The following is an 11,453-nucleotide window of genomic DNA, read 5'->3' as shown; positions in this document are numbered from 1 at the left end:
TTAGCACTACCGCCAGATCTTGACAGAGTCCATAATGTTTTTCACGTATCGATGCTCAGGAAGTATATTGCAAATCCTTCCCATGTTCTTCGCCACGAGCCATTGGACTTGACGCCGAATTTGACGTACCAAGAGATTCCGGTTCAGATTCTGGACCGCAAAGTTAAAGTTTTGAGGAGCAAAGAGATCGGCATCGTCAAAGTCCTTCGGAGGAATCATTTGATAGAAGAGGCTACGTGGGAACCAGAGGATGAGATGATAGAGAAGTATCCTGAGTTGTTCTTGCAGTGACGTCAATTTCGAGGACGAAATTCCTCTAAGGAGGAGAGATTGTAATAGCCGAGCCCGGTGTACGGTACGGTTTAAGTTTTCGTATGTTATAGATTTATTGATTAAGTTTGAGTTTAGTTGTGATGTTAAGAGTTGTGATTATGGGCCATAGTATGATTGGTTATAGTTGCTTGGTGGTTTTGATGTTGTTAGTTGTTGGTTGTTGCGTTGTTTCAGTGTTTTGGTTCGATTTTAGTTGCCTTAGATTTTGTCTTGGCCGTGACCAGACCGCACCCGCGCTCAGTGTAAGGACCGGACCCGCGGTCGTAATTGTTGGATTTTGGTGTTTTTCCCGTAGTGACACCACACCCGCGGTGATGTTAGTACCGCACCCGCGGTAATTGCAGGACCGCACCCGCGGTCATCGATTTCAGAATTTTTGGTGGAGTGCCGTGAGCTTACCGCACCCGCGGTACAAGAGTAGCGCACCCGCGGTGATGAACAGTAGAGGTATGATCGAGATTTAATGTGCTTTTTGGATAAGTTGACTTCACTTTTTCCCTTTCCATTCTTCTCCATCTCGATTTTTCTTGGAAGACAAGGGTTTTCTCTTATTTCTTTCACTTCCCATCTTTGATTCAAGCTTCTAGTTGGATTTCCGAGTTGAGATCGAGGTTCCTTGTTGCTCTAAGAAGCTAAGCTAAGCTTTTGGTTGTTTTATTTCTTGGTTTTGAAGAAGAGATGATATGGGATTGTTGTTTGAGTTGGTTTAATGGATTATTTGGCTTAGGTTCTTGGTTATTGAGTTGATGATGGTTCTATTTATGGATTATTGTTGTAGGATTTTAACCAAGTGATTAGTGGAGGTGTTCTTGTGTTTTGTAAGTGGAATTTCATCCCTTGTGCTCACATGATGTATATGTATTGTATTTCAAAGGTTTTAATGTGTTATTCCCTTCATTGGTTTCATAATTATGTATTGATTCACTTGTATATCTATTGGAGGCATTGTAGTATCCCGATGCCTAAATTGAGTAATTATTGGATTAATTATATTCTGCGAGTTCGGAAGGAACGAACCAGGATCGGACCGTCCGAAGAGGTTCGGATCGTCCGAAGTGGGTTCGGATGGACCGTTCGGTTCGGTGTCAGACCGAGTCTTGTCAACAGTAGACCGTGTCAGGGTTCGGATCGTCCGAAGAGGTTCGGATCGTCCGAAGACAGGTGGCTGGACACGTGGAAGACATGCAGAGTTCGGAACGTCCGAAGTGGATCGGATCGTCCGAAGTGCACAGGATCGGATCTTCCGAAGTGGATCGGATCGTCCGATCGTCGTCTATAAATAGAGGCGCGAGGCTTCACTTTTCAATTACCAATTCCGAGAGTTCCAGAGCGTTTTAGTCGTTTCTGATGGGTTTCTAGCTTTTCCCGAGGTTCGGGCACTAGCAGGGAGCTACTGGCTTTGTAGCGGAGCTGTGCTCTAGTTGGGAGCTAGCGGCATCAGTGGGCTGACTACGGACGCAGGTATGGTTCTAGGTTCCCTTGAGATTTGGAAGTATCTATTAGTCTAGTTAAGGCTTTTAGATGTGGTTTAGTGATATGGTATCACTTGGATTGTAGGCTTGATTCTAGGGCTGATTACTAGGATCTACTGGTTTGAGGTACGGAAGTACTATCCGAGATATCCTGGTTGAGTATGCTTTACTATGTGTTGCATGTTTATGTGTTGCATTATTATCTGACATATGATGCATGGTTTATTATGCGGCATTTGCATAATCATGTTGGGCCTGTTTATCTTTTGAGATAGCCTGTTCAGAGGGTGCTCAGCCCTCGGTTGTTGTGGATGGTTGGACCCCGTTGGCCGACGGTGGTCAGGATACCGGTATATCCACAGGTTTATGGTATGGGAGCCACCTCCTGGTGCGACGGCGCAGAGTGCTACATACCTTGACGTCATTTGCCTGAGCAGTTTTTCGTTATACCCAGACCCTGGTATCCAGTACATTTTGCATACATGCATGTCATAGTCTTGTATACTCATTCTTTCGGTACTGAGCGTTTTATGCTCACGTCCTCGGTTTATCTCTGTTTTGGACACCCTATTCGATGGGGCAGGTCTCAGGTTGGACGGTCCAGGAGGGAGAGGACAGGGAGCTAGCAGGGGTTGACCTGTAGTTGCTGGTATTTTATTCTTGGGATTTAGTTTGATTTGGTTGTTTTAGTATTCGTACTTACTGATTCGATCGGGCTGTATATGTTGTTTTTTTCCGCTGTTTATCTGATTCAGTTTTATTAAGTTAATTGCATGCTTAAGTTCTGATTAGTAGGTGATTCTGGAACGGGTCACTACATTTATGGTATCAGAGCTTGCATTAAGATTTTGGGATTTAGAACTGTTCTTTTGGGTCTAATCTCTGGTGACTTTTTGCTGAGATGTCTGGTTTTGACGACGATGCTAGTAGTCATGGCAGCGTGGGACGCTGGGGAGACCGCGACGATCGGGAGCGTCGTCGAGAGCATCGGGAACGTCGTCCACACCGACGAGATGAGCCTCGGAGTTTCAGTATGCATAGGTTCTTGCAGATGGGGCCGAAACCTCTTTCGGGCGGCGAGACTCCGGATGTTGCGGAGAACTGGCTTGAGAGGATGGAGAGCTGTTTCAAGTCTTTCCAGTGCTCGGCGGAGCAGCAGATGGATACCCTTGATTTCTTGCTGGAGGGCGGTGCACGTAAGTGGTGGAGGTCTACCTCTGCACCGATAGTTCAGCGTCAGGGCCGAGTTCTTTGGGCCGATTTCCGAGCTGCTTTCATGCTGCTTTACTTTCCGCCAGCTCTTCTGCAGACCAAGGCGATTGAGTTGATCAATCTGAAGCAGGGAAGTTTGTCTGTTGATGAGTATCAGCAGAAGTTCTTTGAGTTGCTCCCATATGTTCCGCACGTCTAGTGATGGGTTGTCCTCTAGAGTTTGAGGGTAATATCTTAACTGCTAATTTGATGATTCTTGCGATGGAGGATTTTGATTGCATTCTGGGAATAGATGTGCTGACTGTGTATAGAGCTACTGTGGACTGTTACCAGAAGTTCGTGCAGTTTCGTCCAGTGGAGGGCGACAGTTGGTTTTTCTATGGAGAGGGAGCGCGACCCCCGATGCCTGTGGTTTCTGCTCTGAAAGCCTGTCGTGCCTTAGAGTCGGGCGGGGAAGGCTACCTTATCTATGCTATTGATTCGTCCGCAGACAGTGTCGGGGTCAGTGACATTCCAGTGGTTTGCGATTTTCCGGATGTTTTTCCCGAGGAGATTCCTGGTTTTCCTCCAGTTCGGGAAGTGGATTTCAGCATTGATTTAGTGCCAGGCACGGCACCAATCTCCAGAGCTCCTTATCGTTTAGCTCCATCAGAGATGCAAGAATTGAAACAGCAGTTGCAGGATCTTCTTGACAAGGGGTATATTCGACCCAGTGTGTCCCCGTGGGGAGCACTAGTTCTTTTTGTCAAAAAGAAGGATGGTTCTATGCGGCTCTGCATAGATTATCGGCAGTTGAATCGTGCTACGATAAAGAATAAGTATACGTTGCCACGGATTGATGATTTATTTGATCAACTGCAAGGTACCTCTGTGTATTCCAAGATCGATTTAAGGTCTGGTTATCATCAACTTCGAGTTCATCAGGGAGATATATCAAAGACTGCATTCAGGACCCGGTATGGGCATTATGAGTTTCTGGTTATGCCTTTTGGGGTGACGAATGCACCAGCAGTTTTTATGGATCTGATGAATCGGGTATTTCGAGACTTCTTGGATAAATTTGTTGTGGTGTTCATAGATGATATCTTAATCTATTCGCGTGATCAGCGAGAACACGTACAACACTTGAGAATTATTTTACAGACACTTCGCGAGAATCAGCTTTATGCGAAGTTGAGTAAATGCGAGTTTTGGATTGACAGGGTTGTATTCCTTGGTCATGTTATTTCTAGCGAGGGAGTTTCAGTTGACCCGAGCAAGGTGGAGGCGGTATTGAACTGGTCGCGTCCGACGACAGTAGCCGAGATCCGCAGTTTTCTGGGATTGGCTGGGTATTATCGCCGCTTCATTGTCAACTTCTCTCAGATTGCTAAGCCACTTACTCAGCTCACTCGGAAAGATGTTTCATTTGAGTGGACATCAGAGTGCGAAGAGAGTTTCTTGGAGCTTCGCAGACGGTTGACATCTGCGCCTGTTTTGGCCTTACCGGCTGGATCTGGTGGTTTTAGTGTTTACACCGACGCCTCTTTGCAGGGTCTAGGGTGTGTTTTGATGCAGAATGAGCATGTGATTGCTTATGCGTCGAGGCAGTTGAAGCCTCATGAGGAGAACTATCCTGTTCATGATCTGGAATTAGCAGCGATCGTTTTTGCTTTGAAAATCTGGCGCCATTATCTGTATGGTGAGCGATTTGAAATTTTCACCGATCATAAGAGTTTGAAGTATCTGTTCACTCAGGCAGAGTTGAACATGCGTCAGCGTCGCTGGATGGATCTACTCAAGGATTATGATTGTGAGATCAAGTATCATCCAGGATCTGCGAATCTCACGGCTGATGCTCTTAGTCGCAAGGTGAGATTGTCTGCTCTTCAGACTTGTGCTGTATCTGGGATTATTCAGGATTTCTGTTCGATGGGATTCAATTATAAGCATCGGAAGGGATCAGAGAGTATCCGTGTGGCTACTATTTTGTCTGAACCAGTGTTGTACTCTCGGATTAGAGATGCTCAGATGTCTGATTCTAAGGTTCAGAAATTAGCTCGGTTGGCTGATGGAGATAATACATCTGGTTTCCACTATCAGTCTCAGGGTCTTTTGTGCTTATCTGGTCGTGTTGTTGTACCGGAGGATGACACTTTGAGGGAGGAGATTTTGTCCCAGGCTCATCGTAGCAAGTTGAGTGTTCATCCGGGGAGCAACAAGATGTATAAAGATTTAAGGACTCGATTTTGGTGGAAAGGTATGAACGCAATGTTTATCAGTATGTCTCCAAGTGCCTGGTCTGTCAGCAGGTAAAGGCAGAGTATCGACGACCTGGAGGTTTGTTGCAGAATCTTCCTATTCCGGAGTGGAAGTGGGAGCATATCACGATGGACTTCGTGACTCACTTGCCTATGTCTGTGGGGAATAGAGATGCTATCTGGGTTGTAGTAGATCGGCTTACCAAGTCTGCCCATTTTCTTCCGTATAACAGAGATTTCACTTTCGATCGGATGGCACGGTTGTACATTCAGGAGATTGTACGGTTTCATGGTGTGCCTGTGAGTATCGTTAGTGACAGAGATCCTCGATTTACGTCTAGATTTTGGGGTAGCTTTCAGCAAGCTTTGGGCACTACTTTGAGTTTGAGTACTGCGTATCACCCAGAGACTGACGGACAGTCAGAGAGGACTATTCGTACGCTTGAGGATATGTTGAGGTCTTGTGTGATGGATTTCGGGCCAGCTTGGCAGGATCATTTGCCACTGATAGAGTTTGCATACAACAACAGCTTTCATAGGAGTATTGGTATGTCTCCGTTTGAAGCGTTGTATGGTCGACGTTGTCGTACTCCTCTGTTCTGGGAGGAAGTCGGAGAACGACAGGTCGAGGGTCCAGAATTGATTCAGCAGGCCATGGATAAAGTTCTTGTGATCAAGCAGCGGATTAAGACTGCTCAGGATCGACAAGCGAGTTATGCGAACACCAAGCGCAGGCCTCTTCATTTTGATGCAGGCGAGAAAGTGTTTCTCAAGGTATCACCTTTTCGGAGGATTCTGAGATTTGGACTCAAGGGTAAGCTATCTCCGAGATTCATTGGTCCTTTTGAGATCTTGGAATGTGTGGGAGATTTGGCCTACAGATTAGCCTTGCCACCGTATCTGTCTAGTGTTCACAATGTGTTTCATGTGTCCTTGTTGAGACGATACGTAGCGGATGAGTCCCATGTTTTGCATCCGACAGAAGTTCAGTTGAATCCGGATTTGTCTTTTGTAGAAAGACCGGTTTCGATCTTAGACCGGAAGGATAAGGTACTGCGGAATAAGACTATTCCTCTTGTCTTAGTGCAGTGGCAGCGCCGAGGTACTGAAGAAGCTACTTGGGAACTAGAGAGTCGCATGCGGTCAGAGCATCCTGAGTTGTTCTAGTTGTAGCATTTTCAGTTATGATTGTAATTTCAGTTGGGCTTTCAATTTGTAATTCATTCTTGAGATGAATGTATTGATTGTTCAGAATTGTTATTCTTCAGACTCGATTTCGCGGACGAAATCCTTTTTAGAGGGGGAGAATGTAGTATCCCGATGCCTAAATTGAGTAATTATTGGATTAATTATATTCTGCGAGTTCGGAAGGAACGAACCAGGATCGGACCGTCCGAAGAGGTTCGGATCGTCCGAAGTGGGTTCGGATGGACCGTTCGGTTCGGTGTCAGACCGAGTCTTGTCAACAGTAGACCGTGTCAGGGTTCGGATCGTCCGAAGAGGTTCGGATCGTCCGAAGACAGGTGGCTGGACACGTGGAAGACATGCAGAGTTCGGAACGTCCGAAGTGGATCGGATCGTCCGAAGTGCACAGGATCGGATCTTCCGAAGTGGATCGGATCGTCCGATCGTCGTCTATAAATAGAGGCGCGAGGCTTCACTTTTCAATTACCAATTCCGAGAGTTCCAGAGCGTTTTAGTCGTTTCTGATGGGTTTCTAGCTTTTCCCGAGGTTCGGGCACTAGCAGGGAGCTACTGGCTTTGTAGCGGAGCTGTGCTCTAGTTGGGAGCTAGCGGCATCAGTGGGCTGACTACGGACGCAGGTATGGTTCTAGGTTCCCTTGAGATTTGGAAGTATCTATTAGTCTAGTTAAGGCTTTTAGATGTGGTTTAGTGATATGGTATCACTTGGATTGTAGGCTTGATTCTAGGGCTGATTACTAGGATCTACTGGTTTGAGGTACGGAAGTACTATCCGAGATATCCTGGTTGAGTATGCTTTACTATGTGTTGCATGTTTATGTGTTGCATTATTATCTGACATATGATGCATGGTTTATTATGCGGCATTTGCATAATCATGTTGGGCCTGTTTATCTTTTGAGATAGCCTGTTCAGAGGGTGCTCAGCCCTCGGTTGTTGTGGATGGTTGGACCCCGTTGGCCGACGGTGGTCAGGATACCGGTATATCCACAGGTTTATGGTATGGGAGCCACCTCCTGGTGCGACGGCGCAGAGTGCTACATACCTTGACGTCATTTGCCTGAGCAGTTTTTCGTTATACCCAGACCCTGGTATCCAGTACATTTTGCATACATGCATGTCATAGTCTTGTATACTCATTCTTTCGGTACTGAGCGTTTTATGCTCACGTCCTCGGTTTATCTCTGTTTTGGACACCCTATTCGATGGGGCAGGTCTCAGGTTGGACGGTCCAGGAGGGAGAGGACAGGGAGCTAGCAGGGGTTGACCTGTAGTTGCTGGTATTTTATTCTTGGGATTTAGTTTGATTTGGTTGTTTTAGTATTCGTACTTACTGATTCGATCGGGCTGTATATGTTGTTTTTTTCCGCTGTTTATCTGATTCAGTTTTATTAAGTTAATTGCATGCTTAAGTTCTGATTAGTAGGTGATTCTGGAACGGGTCACTACAGGCATTGTATGTCTCGATTGTATTGAAAAGGGAATACAAAAGAGTAAGTGATTGCAAAGTGTTGTTTAAATGCCAAAGAGAAAGAGTTTAAATGTTTTATGGATTGATAGATATATAGTCAGAGATTGCATGCAATTAGTTGATCAACGACCATAGGCTTATATCCCTCAGAGTTTTCGATTTATATCGATGGGATACGAGCACCACAGACAGAGTTACTATTGATATCAATCCATACCAGAGAAAAGAGAAATACCATCTCATTGTTATTTTTATTGCTATGTTATTTATGATTCATAGATTGATGGTATTCAATGTTTTAAAGCCATGTTTTACAGAGTATGCTATGTTCATTGCTATGTAAGAGTTCACTTGCTGAGTTTTATACTCATTTTCAGTTATTTCATGTGATGCAGCTAAGAGCGACGGACCAGGACAGTGATTGTGGCCCGGAGTCATATGCATACGAAGTTGGAAGGATGGCATTTTGGACATGATCATAGGAATGATATTTTGTATTTTTTTATGTCATTTGAATGATCATGTATTTATTTTTGTTGCAAATATTTTGTAAATGATTTTATGTTATGAAATTGTAATCCTTCCATCCTTCAATTGAAAATTTTAAATTCCGCTGTATTTTAATTGTAACGGGTCAAGGTGTCACACATATAATATCATGTGAGCACAAGGGATGAAATTCCACTCACAACCACTAGAAACTTTGAATCTAACTCCTTGGTATATCACCTACAACAATATTTTAAAATAGAACTATCATCAACTCAATAATCAAGAACCCATGCCAATTAATCTGTAAATCCAACAAATACAACAAACCCACATCATCTCTCACCTCAAAACCATGAAATAACAACACCAAAAGCTTACCTTAGCTTCCTAGCACCAAGAAGAACTTCGATCTCAACTCAAATCACCAACTAGAAGCTTGAATCGAAGATAGGAAGTGAAAGAAAATGAGAAAACCCTAGCCTCTAGAGAGAAATGTCGAAAAGAAAGGGGAAGAAATGAGTAAGTGAAGCCAACTACCCACTTAAAATCTCGAACAGTAACCCGAAATGCGCGACCGCGGGTGCGCTACTCTTGTACCGCGGGTGCGGTAAGCTCACGGCACTCCACCAATTTTCTGAAATCGACGACCGCGGGTGCGGTCCCTGCAATCACCGCGGGTGCGGTGCCAACTCTACCGCGGGTGAAGTGTAACCACGGAAAAACCAACAAAATCCAAGAATTACGACCGCAGGTGCGGTCCTTACACTGAGCGCGGGTGCGGTCTGGTCACGGCCAAGACAAAAATCTAAGGCAACTAAAATCGAACCAAAACGCTGAAACGACGCAACTACCATCAACTAACAATATCAACCACACCTCAAGACAATAACCAGCAATACTATGGCCCATAATCACAACTCTTAACATCACAACTAAACTAAAACTTAAGCAATAAATCCATAACATACGAAAACTTAAACCGTACCGTTCACCAGGCTCGGCTATTACAATATCAGTGGATCACCAATAAGCTGAAGGAAATCATAGACTAGCCTTGATCGAATACTAGAATAGAAATTTGAAGTTTTTGGGATTTGTTGGCTATTAAGAAAATGTGTTGAAGGATTTTCTTCAGCTCACCAAGCTCACTCAGAAGAACTCTAAATTCAATTAGAGTGAAGAATGTGAGAAGAGTTTTAGATCTTGAAAAAGACACTCGCTTCTACGCCATTATTAGTACTTCCCGAATAAACCAGCAATTTCACCATTTACAATGATGCATCAAAAGAGGATTGTGATGTGTTCGCATTCAAGAGGGCAAGTAATTGCCTATGCATCGATGAAATTAAAACCATTTGAGCAAAATTATCCAACACATGATATTGAATTAGCCACAATTATATTTAAGCCAAAGGTCTAGAGAATCAATTTCTTTGGTTTCAAATGTGCGAAATTTATCGAACATCAAAGCCTCAAGTACTGTTTTTACAAAAGGAATTAAACCCGAGGCAAATACGGTGGATCGAACTATTGAAGATATTTTAGGGCGTGTGCCATGGACCTCGGAGGAAATAAATAAACATCCCCTTGATTGAATTTGCCGATAGCAATAATTATCATGGAAGTATCGAAATCAGAGAGAAAGCTATAATGATACTTGAATTGTTGATAAAGTAGTTATTATCAAGGAAAAACGCAAGGCAGCTCATGATCAATAAAAGAGCTGGGCTGATTTAAAGTGAAGACCTTTGGAGTTTGAAAATGGTGTGAAAGTTTATGTTAAAGTTTCCCCTGTGAAAGGAGTGGTTCGATTCAGCAAATCTAGAAAGATAACTCCAAGATATGTCGGACCTTTCGAAATACTGAGGAAAATGGGAAACCTAGATTATCAGCGGGCTTTACCACCAAGCATGTCAAGGATTGACAACGTCTTCCACGTGTCACAGCTAAGGAAGTATGTCTCATATCCAAGTAGCATTCTTGAAGTTGAACTGTTACTAATCAAAGGAAATGTGAACGAGGAAATGAAATATGAAGAAGTTCCTATTCGAGTAATGAACATCAAATACAAAGTGCTGAGATACCGAACAATTCCTTATGTCAAGATAAAATGGTCAAATCATATGGAACGAGAAGCAACTTGGGAATTTGAAGAACGAATGCGCACTCGGCACCCTCAACTCTTTAATATTTAGCTAACTCAAGTTTCGATGACGAAACTTCCAATAAGGAGGGTGGGATGTGAGAACCCGGATTTTTTGAAGCAAAGCACCTCAAAAAGCTCGGAAAGTAGCTCAAAAAGAAGCCGAGGCAATGCAAAACCTTGAGAATTAAGGGTACGTCACTTAGAAAAGAAACCCTCAGCTCAAGGAAGCTCCAAGATTCTTGGAAAAAAAACCATCAGCTCAGAAGCTAAAACCCTCAGATCAAGAAGCTCATTGATTGTCGGGGAGGAAATCCCTAGCTCATGAATTCAATATCCTAGCTCAATGAAGCTCAACCATGCTTGTCCTAAAAGGAACAAAAAGGAAGCTAAAGGAGGAACTAAGGGAATGAACAAATTTATTGAGCAAGAATTGTCCATAAGCTAAAAGTTTGGACAAACTTATTGTGCAAGAGATGATGTGAATCTTTGTACGAATAAAAGCAAACATGATCAAAATTGAATCGCGCCCTCAATTTAATATCGAACAAAGAATCGTTGTGTTTTCCCGATCTTTTGAATCAAGTATGGTTGTGATATTCACCTCTAAACTATGGAAAGTCTAGCAACAAATAAACACGGAATAACAATCGAAAATTAGAACGAACCTTCGAAGAACGATGCCAACGAAAATCTGCACAAGATCGATCGACAAACGCCACAAAGTTGAAAACTTTGATAAGTTTGATTTTGGTTGAACAAAGCAAAGCTTTGAAAGCTTGAGAGAGAATCTCAAAAGTTTGTATAAAAACTCAAAATAATGTGTATTGTGTGTCAAAATTTCGTCCAAGATATGTCTTATATCAAAAAGATAACAAAATCTAGTT

At 43.4% G+C, this 11,453-nt stretch overlaps 1 protein-coding gene across 1 annotated transcript; it reads left to right on the top strand.

The window, feature by feature from the left end:
* The first annotated feature begins 10,294 nt into the window (after positions 1–10,294).
* LOC140806779 (uncharacterized) lies at positions 10,295–10,618 on the top strand. The gene has a single exon (XM_073163317.1). It carries the CDS (start codon positions 10,295–10,297, stop codon positions 10,616–10,618), a length of 324 nt encoding a protein of 107 aa, XP_073019418.1.
* The last annotated feature ends 835 nt before the right edge of the window (positions 10,619–11,453 follow it).

This window comes from Primulina eburnea, chromosome 1 (genome assembly GCF_022965805.1).
Source record: "Primulina eburnea isolate SZY01 chromosome 1, ASM2296580v1, whole genome shotgun sequence".
Taxonomy (NCBI): Eukaryota; Viridiplantae; Streptophyta; class Magnoliopsida; order Lamiales; family Gesneriaceae; genus Primulina; species Primulina eburnea.
Note: the sequence above shows the minus strand (reverse complement) of the source record. Positions and strands in the feature narration are given on the sequence as shown.